The 10731-nt window shown below is 50.4% G+C and overlaps 1 protein-coding gene across 1 annotated transcript; it reads left to right on the forward strand.

The window, feature by feature from the left end:
* Positions 1 to 990: 990 nt before the first annotated feature.
* LOC100540961 (heparan sulfate glucosamine 3-O-sulfotransferase 4) lies at positions 991 to 4348 on the forward strand. Its single transcript, XM_019620782.2, has one exon. The coding sequence runs from the start codon at positions 1295 to 1297 to the stop codon at positions 1922 to 1924; it is 630 nt and encodes a 209-aa protein (XP_019476327.1). The 5' UTR covers positions 991 to 1294; the 3' UTR covers positions 1925 to 4348.
* Positions 4349 to 10731: the final 6383 nt, after the last annotated feature.

Consider the following 10731-nt stretch of genomic DNA (forward strand, 5'->3'; position numbering starts at 1 on the left):
AATTCCATGAACTGACTGCTTCCGAGTGCTCTGCTGCTTGACGTCAGCATCGCTGCGGTCGCCGGTGCCCAAGGTGCTCTCACTGAACCAGTCACAGCCATTCACATTGTTTCCTCAGCATATGTTTGAACTAAAAATAGTGAGAATGCAAAGGGATTATCCTGCAAGACCCCGAGCACCTCCTTCTGTGCTGCTGCCTCACACCTCAGTGCTGCAGGATCCAGTGGGTCACACAGTCAGGCTGCATCCCCCCACCCTGCTTTATCCCCCCATCCCGCTGCAACCTCCCACCCTACTGCATCCCATGCCCAGCATCCCCACAAGGCAGAAGGTGCTCAAGACAAATTAGCAAACAACATGTTAAACAAACTGCACTTGGTGTGGGTGTGCATATGCACAAGTATTTCAAAAGCTTAAGAAAAAATATTGTTGGAGCACACTTAAAAAGCAATCAATACTTGTCCCTATGAAACCTTTAAGCATACACGCCGTGGTACTGGATGCTCGCACAGTGAGACTGTGACAGCTGCCAGGGCTGGGAAGGGGCTGCAGCACTCTTGCAGGGACATCGCTTCACGTCTTCTTGCTATGGGGGCAGCTGGGACAAGTATTTACCTCTTTGTTTTCTTAGATATAACTGCTATCTTGTTGCAGTTTCATTTTACAGTATGGTAATATGCTATCCAGGAAAGTCTTGCTACATGCTAATTTATCCGGTAGGCAAATTCCTTTTGGCTAATAAAAGTGCTTGCACAGGAAGCTCAAAACCCAGCAGCAATTAATTATTGACAGAGCATGTGAATTAGAGATAAAAGAAAAGTCATTCTTTCTCACACACAAGATAGTAAATAAATTTAATTATTGTACTAGAAGCAGGGGATCTTACTCTGTATTAAGTTTTATTAGCTGAGACATTTAAAAGCATGTCATCATAACAAAAAGGTCTTGTGTAATCCTAACTGCACCACTCTGGTACAAGGCTCTGAAGTGAATAGACTTAATTGAGCAAATGGAAGCAGATGGCTTGCTGAACAGACAGGTATTGTACAGGTTTATTGTCAATTAACTTTTGTCTACACATGCCTATGGCGAATTGACTGTATAATGTGTTACCGAGGCTAATTTAACACTTCGGGTGCCCACCATATCCAGGGTCTGAGGGAGGACAAAAGCAGAAGAGTCCCCAGGCTCATGGGTTGGGTGGTGTCCCCATCATCATGCATGGGGCAGGAGGAGCTGCCAGTGTCCACCCTCAGTTACTAACCTCCTCCCTCCGCTTCTGCTCAGGGACGTGATGCCCAAGACGTTAGAAGGCCAGATCACCATGGAGAAGACCCCCAGCTACTTTGTGACCAACGAGGCCCCCAGGCGCATCCACTCCATGGCCAAGGACACCAAGCTGATCGTGGTGGTGCGCAACCCCGTCACCCGCGCCATCTCGGACTACACGCAGACACTCTCCAAGAAGCCAGAGATCCCCACCTTTGAGGTGTTGGCCTTCAAGAACCGGACCCTGGGGCTGATTGACGCTTCCTGGAGCGCCATCCGCATCGGCATCTACGCACTTCACCTGGAGAACTGGCTGCAGTACTTCCCCCTCTCCCAGATCCTCTTTGTCAGTGGTGAGAGGCTCATCACAGACCCAGCTGGGGAGATGGCCAAGGTCCAGGACTTCTTAGGCCTCAAGAGGATTGTGACAGAGAAACATTTTTATTTTAATAAAACCAAGGGGTTCCCCTGTCTAAAGAAGCCGGAGGACAGCAGTGCTCCCCGGTGCTTGGGCAAGTCCAAGGGTCGGACTCACCCCAAAATAGACCCCGACGTCATCCACAGACTGCGGAAGTTTTACAAACCATTCAATGTCATGTTTTACCAAATGACAGGCCAAGATTTCGAGTGGGAGCGGGAAGAAAGTGAGAAGTAGAACCAAGAAATCGGGAAGAGAGCTCTTTCCTTTTAAGATGTGAATCATCCTTAGAGACCCGGAACTCATGCAGGGCTGAAGGCTTGGGCTTGTAAGCACGTTTGCGTGGTTGGGGCTGCAGCTGGAGGTGAACGGCATGGCCAGCTCTGAAACCTTGGTGATGTGTCACCTCTGGGGTATTTGGCCTGGGCTCTATCCTCCTGAGGGATCAGGGAATGGGCAGGAGGAGAAGGTGGTGGGAATGCAGCTGTGGGTGACGGGCGCTTCCCTGTGCCATGCAGGCAGCAGCAGGAGGCGGCATGCAGAACCCAGCAGCATCACAAACCAAGAGGTCTGATGTCCCCTGCCCTGGCTTAAAGTTTTGCTCACGCAGCAGTATGAGATCTGGTGAATTCAGGCCGTGCATTCACAAGCACCTTGGCATTTGTATGTGGAAGGAATAAAGCCAGTTATGCTGCAAAGGAACTCTGTACAGAAACATAATTTGCACCAGATGTTCCAGTTACTTGTTGCACTAAAACTCGTATTTACCAAGTGCCACAAATCCTGGGCACGATTCTCCTCTCACTGGTGACCGCTGCTCCACTGATGGAAGAGAACCGTTCTGATGTATGGGGAGAGAACCCTTCTAATTTATAGGGCTGCTCAGTGAGAACCAGAATCAGGGCCTTCCCCCCACATCCCAAGGCCTCACTGCAGGTCCTGGGCACTGCCTGTGGGCCGGGCACTCTCCATGGGATCCCGGCCATGGGGACAGCTTTCCCACCATGGCCCTGGGACTGTGGCTCATGTGCACCTCGTGGACCTGCTCCTGCTGCTGGCTGCTGCCAATGGGCTGTGCGAAGTCCCGAAGCAGCCTTTGTCTTCACTTCAAATCCGTTACAAAAAAGCAATTAATTCCCAGGGTGAGCACTGCTCCACAAACATATGTGTGTGTTCTAGTGGAAATGACCGAGTCATACGCTCAGCCAAATTCGCAAATCCTGGTAGAAGCTATGGAACAAACCCACATCTTAACTGAATCCTCAGCAGTGCGCAGAGAGCTGCGCGCTGGGACCGGCGGAGAGCAAGGCAGCAGCACTTTGAAACAGCTGCTGCTTTCCTGACCATTACCGAGAGAAAAACAGAAAGAGAGAGAGCGCAAGAAAAGTGCAGAGCTATTGCTGTGGAAATGCTCCCCTTGTACGGGTGATTTCTAACACAAGTGTTGCTCCTGTCCTCCTGTAGGACTGCGGCTGCTGCACAGCTCCCGGTGCCTCACGGGAGCAGCAGAGATGCAGCGTGAGGTGGCTTGGGGAGGACCAGGACTCAGTTCTGATTAAGGTGGGAAGAAAACCCCACTGATCCAACTAACCAAATGAAATCAGTGTTTCATTAGCTAAAAAGCTGAACCTGCTCTGGGTTTCATGGTCTGTCGTGTGGTTCATTACACTAAAAGCAGTGCTGGTGCCTTGGACTGGGAGAAGAAAGAGCTCGATTCATTCTGAAAGTCTGCACTGTGGTCCATGCTGTAGGGGCATGGCACAGCTCTGTGCTGAGCAGCTCCCTGCTGAAGTCACATCAGCTTCTACTGGTCTGGATTAGGTTTCAAAGCAGCTCCTGTCCTGGCAAAACAGTTTTTTACTGATCCTCAGACCTCCAAATTATTGCGTGATAATTGGAAGTATGTAATAGGAATAACCTCATGGTGTGTCACATGCTGTTACAATGTCATACCTTCTCCTGAGCGTGGGCTGCCCCAGTGCCACATGGTGTGAGTACTCAGCAGGAGGACAGGGGCTGGGGCACTGCATCACACATCCCCTCCGTGACAACGCCTGGACTCTCCAGGAGACCCACACCCGCGTCCTGCCACCCTCCTGGTCCACATTTTTTGCCATATTTGCAGAGTTTTATTTTTTATACTGGCCACGACCTTGAGCCCAAGGCTGGGAGCACACGTGGCACTGAGGGGTCGGGCTGTGGGGCTGTGCACTGCTGGTTGAGACGTGGCTGCTCTGCGCCCCGAACGCGTGCAGCTGCATCGCCAATGTGGAGCTTTGACAGAGGAGTTATTTGGCCAGAGAGCGGCCTGCCAAAAGAGAGAGTCAGGTTAATAATACCTTTTTAAAAAACCTATTCAAATGTCAGCATTACAATACACAGGAAATTGAATTTTGTATTTGATTTCAATTAGCAAAGCATAAATTATATTTAATTTTATACACAGACGGGTGATTCATTGTTCTGGAGGGCTGGTGCTGCGTGGTGCAGAGACTGAAAACGGAGCGTTGTTGGTCTTTTCTGAACCCCAACCACTGTGCTCTCACCGCCTCCCAAACGTGTCTCTGTCTGTCCGTGTCCCTCTGTACTGCACAGTGAGAACATCTCCAACCGCACACTGGAACCCGCAGCACTAAACAATAAAACGGTGTAGCAGCTGCATTTCTGTGCTCTGTTCCTCCTCAGACCCACACTGAGCCTGGGGGGACCCCAGCTGTGAACCCCCCCCCCAGTAAGCCAGGCCCCAGGACTGCACGGCCCCTGCGGGTGTGGACTCCTCAGCGTCGAGCAGGCAGCAGAAAGCCCCAGCTGCAGCCCTGCGGTGGGGTGTCCCTATGGGCAGGGGGTGTTCCTGCGGGTGTCCCTGCACTGGGGGCTGCCCACCCTGCACACTCGCTGCTCTCCCTGCTCAGGAGGCATTGCCAAGGTCATGGGGCGCGGATCCCTCGGCAGCACCTGGGAGGTTTCCCTCGCTGCTGATGTTTGTAATGAAAGCAGGGAGAGGGCTGGCTGCCAGGCAAAGAAATTAGGGGGAAATTTTTTTAATCCTATTTTGTGTGCACAATTTCCTGCTCGCTTGAAAAAAAAGGAGCTATTTTGCAGCACGGCCTTCTTGTGTCATCTGATAAAACCGCTAGAAAACTTTTATCAACAAAATTAGGAAGTAGTGAACTATAAAATTGCTAATTATTTTCTAGTAAATTTACTTTTAAATAACTTTAGACACCAATTACAGGCACCATTAGGCACCATTAACACTGGGTGTATTTACCAAACAACAGCGGAATGCTTATTATTCAAATCGAGACCATTTTGGTGCAGACTTTGCTGTTTGGAAAGCAGTCCCATCTCACCAGATGTTTAAAGAGTCATCAAAAAATCAATCACACCTGAGGGGTGCTCAGATGCACAACACCTGGGCTGTGGGTGCACGCAGTCCAATCCTTGGGAGAACTCCTGTGTGACCGCTGCTGTGTCTCAGCTGCAGCTTTCTCTTCCCATGGGGAGAGGCTCTGGGTGAACCTATGCAGCTCTGCTTAGCACCATGCAGCTCTGCTAAATGCCATGCAGCTCTGCTAAGCCTTGCTCGCTGCAGGATCCCATAGCCCCAAACCAGGCTGAGCGCAGTGCCCTGTAATTGGACGTTGCCAGGCGGCTGTCAGAGAGCTGGCTGCAGAGTTGCTACCTGCTCCCATTCCCTGCTGTTCTCTTTGACATCCTCATTATTTATTAACTGCCCTGTACCCAACAGACTGCCACCGGTGCAGAGATGCTCTTATTATGCAGCTCTGCTGCTCTGCCTGCCGTCCAAGGTCACCTCCTCCAGGACGTCTCACAAACCAGATTGAAGAGGTACCTGCAAAAATGCAACATGTTCTGTACATGTTGGTGCCAGGTTTCAAACAGAGCCCTTTGAATGAGGTAGCATATAAGATGATGATAGAAGACCCTGTTACTGCTTTCCTTATCCTGTGTGCAGCGCTGAGGCTTCTGCACCTACATCAGCAAGCAGAGGAAAACAGAGCATCAGGCAAAGGCTCCAGCCTTCAGCTTTCACATGCTGGAACAAAGAGCTGATCTCTAACACCAAGCCTAGGAAGACAGCAACACAAGGATCATTTTGATGGCCAAGTTGCAGATCTGTGATGACCTGTTCTAGCTGCCAGCACAACAGAACTGCTCCTTCTAGCCCCTGTCCCTGCCCCCCCCAACCCGGCACAGCACCACCACTGTGCCCAGTGCCTAAAGGTGCAACCCTTGGGCTCCCAGGCTGGCCCACCAAAGCAAAGCGATGCTCTCACTTCCCCTGCTTGGCACAGTGTTTTCTGCCACCCTCAGGTAGAAGACTTGAACTCAGAAGAAATTCTTTGATGATCACTTCACTGCAGCTCTGTACCAACAACAGGGATATTTTGAAAGGTTTAGGTGCAACATGAGGACTAATGGGTGCATAGATCTGAGCACTTCTCTTGTGCATTTAGGGTAGGGATAGAGCTGCTGAATCAGAAGGCTTTTACCCAGAAAGGTTTACCTACAGATTAATAGGAATTCTGCAATGCACTGGGACACTGGAGCTCAGCACGGCTATAGCAAGCATTGAGATGCCCCTGCTGCCTGCTGGGACCCAGAGTCCCATAGCTACTGCCCCCAAACTGGGCCTGGGAGGGGATGGAATGGAACCAGGGACACCCAACACCACATTTTGCAGCTGAAGTCTCTATATGCAGAGAGATGGATGTGAAGTTGAAGAAGCAAATTAATATGGTAAGTAATCCTCTCCCTTTAGCAATAGCTTTCCGCATGAAATAATGGTGTAATGTCTAACTTTCTCTCTCATACACATTTCCTCATAACAAACACTTATATGATATGCAGCTATTTATGTTTCAAGGCAAAAACCGTGTAGTGTAATGGACTCTGTTCTGACTATTTGTCCGTAAAGAAATCTCAGTGTTTCACGGGAAACAAGGAAAAACATTATACTCAGAGACAATTTCTTTCTGTTAAATCCATTCTTTACCTTTCTCCTTAGTTCTGCTTTAGAGGAGATGTCTGCAGGGCTCTGCTGCCTCTGCAGGAGTGTCTGCAGTCGGGACAGGAGCACTGTGCTGCTGCGTAGGGCTAAGGAGAAGGAAGCACTCAGCTCTGCTCCTTCCAAAAGATTAATAGCCAGAGTGGCAGGGACAGAGATTTGTCCTGTGCAGGGACTTGTCTCTATGGATGTTGCTCTCCACACCGCTCTGAGGCAGATCCTGCAAACATCAACATCAGGCAGAAGAAATGAGCTTTTCTCCGGTGGTGACACACTGCTCAAAAGCACTGATCCAGATAACAAGAGAGATGTCTGTGTAATGAAGGCAAATGACACATCTGGCAATTTTCCACCCAACTGACAGAGATAAACAGTTATAAATATACCCCCATTAATGGGGGTAAGCATCCTTCACAGCCTGTCTGGAGAGCTGCAGGGCCGCGGTGCAGCGACGCACGGTGCTGCGGCACCAGGTGCCACCGAGAGCCGGAGCCACGTCCCAGTGCTGATGGAGGCACAGCAGCACCAGGTGGGACGAGGGGCTGCACAGCCACACGCTCACGGGGCAGCGCTTCCAGGGCAGCAGGATGGCCCTGCGGTGCCTCACCCTCACCAGGAGATGCTCCCAGTGGCACCAGTGATGCTTGTGGTTCGCTGCTTAGAACTTTGATTTGGCCCAAAAGCTCTCGGCACCCCCTGGGCCAACTGCAGTGGCTTTTTAGGGCTAAACACCAGCACAACAGCTGCCCCTTGGCATGCTAGCAGTCTGAAAAAGCAGTTCATTAGTGACTCTGTGAAAGGGCTCGATCTGGGCTGCAGTTTGGCCACTGTCCAGATTGCACAATCTGTCTGAGTTCACAAAGAGCAGGTCCTGCTGAGGAGGGCTTTGCAGTTTCTAGGTAGCTGAAGTGCAGATACGACAACAAATGCTCTGCTCATCCCTTTGGTTGGAGGACATCTCTATAGAGTAAGGCTGAGAAATGGTGCAACTGACATTTCCTTATAGCAAGGCTTAATAACAAAATCATAAGTCTGGTGTCTTCCCCCAAGGCATGACAACTTACGTGGCAAAGTAGGTTTGCTGGATTTACAATATGAGAATTACTCACAGAAAGGAAAAAAAACCACAACCCTATGTTCTCAGAGATACACACTACAAATATTCTCAAACTCAGAGAACTGTGAATTTTATCCCCATTCTATATATCTCCCATTCTTTCGGTGGAGAGACCCTGGAACTGCTACCCAGAGAGCTGGGGTACCCATCTCTAGAGATGCCCAAGGCCACGGAGGGCCCTGGGCTGATGGTTGGCAGAGGAGTTGGTTCTAGATGATCTTTAAGGTCTCCTCCAACCTACAATGTTATGATTCTGTTAGGAAAAATGTCTTTTCATGCATCTCAGTGAGGCAATGCCACTGGCACGTTCCACTGTCTTGCTTTGTTTGCAGAGGCAGAGCTCCCAAACCAGTGAGGTCCCATCAAAAAAATTCTCACTTTCAGATAGGAATGTTTTTTTTCATTTTGAAATACATAAGCAAAGAGCCAGGCCAAATGATGGACTCACAGCCCTGTGCTTGTGGTGTCCCTGTGAGCTCTGCAGGAGCACGGGCCTTCTGGGGATCTAACCATAGGTGCTTGTGCAGAGGATGCCTTCAGACCCAGCACACTGCCTGCTTCCTTCTCTCCTCTGCTTAAATGCATCTCTCCATCCTTAGCTTCTTCAGTTCCTGGCCTGATTGCATCTGTCATATCCTTTCTGTTAGAGCCTTTTTCTTCCTGGTTTTGAAGCACTCTCCCATCCTCCCTTTTCAGCCCAGGTGATAGCAAACGTTCCTGCTGTGGGCCTTTTCTGCTCTGGAAAGCACCTGCAGTTCCATCAGTCATTTTGGTGGGGCTCTCATATGATATTTGCAGATCCCTTTGGATTCTCTTGGCAAGCACTGGGTGCAGACAGAGCTGTTGGTAATCCAGCAGTGATGGAGCTGGAGAAAGAAGGTGCAGAGCTGGAAGGCAGTGGGCAGAGATGGTGCTCACAGCCCAGTGCCCAGTGCCATTTACACCATGGGTTTCTCACAGTTACAAACAAAGGTTGGCATGTTTCAGCATCACCCAGCACGTATCTGCTGCTGGAGCCCTCCTGGTGCCACAGAGGAGTGCTGCTGTCTGTGGGGCCAGCTGCTTGCATTCAGCCCACATGGTACCTGCAACATCATTCATATTCACATTCTTGTTCAGTGTTTAATAAGTTCAAGTAACTTTTTGTTAAGCAGCAAGAAAATATTTTCCAGGGGAAGCTAATTCCAGCACATCCTCCTTGTGTAGGTTTGATGTTATGGAACAGTGAGCCTGTTGAATTAATTAGCATCCTGCACTGCACTTCTTCAGCCCACCTGCATTCTTTGGGCTGAGGGAAGCCTCCAGGTGCCGTGCACCCAAGCTCCAGGTGGGCACACACAGTCCCAAGCAGCTCCCCACACCCACGGGCTCTGCAGGAGTCACCTCACCCTGCTCTCAGGTCAAACTGTGGTGAGTGGGGTCAGTGAGAGGCAGCGCTGTGTTCCTCCAGGATTTGTGTCTGTCTGCTCTCATCCCACACCCAAAGTGGGGCTGCCCCACAATAGGGCTGTGCCAGCCCCGTGACCCCCAGCTGGGCCGTGTGTGAGGATGAGCAGATCCTCCCACAGCTCCCTTCTGGGCTGTGTGCAGAGAAAGGCACGCGCGCACTGCTGGGAGCCTGGCATTTTTTCATCTTGGCACAAAATTCTCCCAGAGATGATTATTTGAAAGATGAGTCACCAAATACAATAGCAAAGACACATCCTTGACTTACTGGCAGAGAAGAGAGATGTGACCAGCATTAAGTCTCTGTGCAATGTCTCCATCACACAGCGTCTGGCGTTTATTCCAAACAGCTCTCAGTCTTGAGCAGGATTGTCCTTTCACATCAGATATCCAGCTGCTTTTCTGTCTGAAATGCTCCTTAATGAAAGAAAAGTCATGTGCATGGGTGCAAAAAGCACTGCACTGAGGTACTTCGCTCTCTACAACAGAGTCTTTAAAATATGTTTGTAGCAACACACGTGCACACGTGGATACGTACTAACCTCTGTGCATTGAGCTGCTTTGGGGCATACATACCAGCTGTCTTCTGAGAGCAAGTGGGTTCCTTGTGTTTTTTGCAATTTTCTCAGTCTTTCTAATTCTCTGCCAATCTATTTCTGGGCCAGTGTCTGGTTAGGTGCAGATCTTGAGACAGTGAATGGGGATGCACTGCAAAAGAGATGCTGCTTTGCACCACAGAGCACAGCGTTGGATGCACACAGCAGCCATGGCAGAGGCACGGCGCCCTCCAGGCAACTTCTGGGCTCTGCACTGCTCCTGGAAACCTGCGAGTGCCACGGAGGGGGATTGCTGCCTTCTAGACTATTCCAATTCAGCAGCATCTCTGACCTTGATAATGTTGGTTTAACTAGAATATGAAATGCAAATATAGCCTCAGCTCAACAATTCTGGCACCCAGCAGAGAGACTGAAGGGTGGAACGCTTCCCAGAAGGGTCAGCGAGAGCAGGAAAAATTATATAGAGCAAATAAACAGAATAAAATGCTTCTCCATTATCCTGATGTGCAGGGCTGCAGCTCCAGGGGACTGCAGGAGCCTGCATTGCTCTGAGCTTACACTTAAGGACAAGGGGCTGATCAGGGAAGAAGGGAGCTGAGGGCGAGGAGAAAAGTCACTTAGGTTCCAGCCACCCTCCTGCCCCTCAGCTGTCACCACATTCTCCATCACTGTGCTCCCCAGCCACAGCAGCCACCCTGGGAATTATCTCCCTGGGATCTGGGACCAGACCTTAGGCGAGGGGTGAAAGTGCTGCCAGGTCAGGCAGGGCAAAGTGTTTCTGCCCTATTGCTGAGCCTCCCCCCGCCTGGCGGAGTGCCATGCAGCCCTGTATTGACATCAGCCCCAGGCACTGCTGTGACCCACCAGCAGCAACCAAAGGGATGCCAACCTG

The sequence above is a fragment of the Meleagris gallopavo genome, chromosome 16 (genome assembly GCF_000146605.3).
Source record: "Meleagris gallopavo isolate NT-WF06-2002-E0010 breed Aviagen turkey brand Nicholas breeding stock chromosome 16, Turkey_5.1, whole genome shotgun sequence".
NCBI classification, from domain to species: domain Eukaryota; kingdom Metazoa; phylum Chordata; class Aves; order Galliformes; family Phasianidae; genus Meleagris; species Meleagris gallopavo.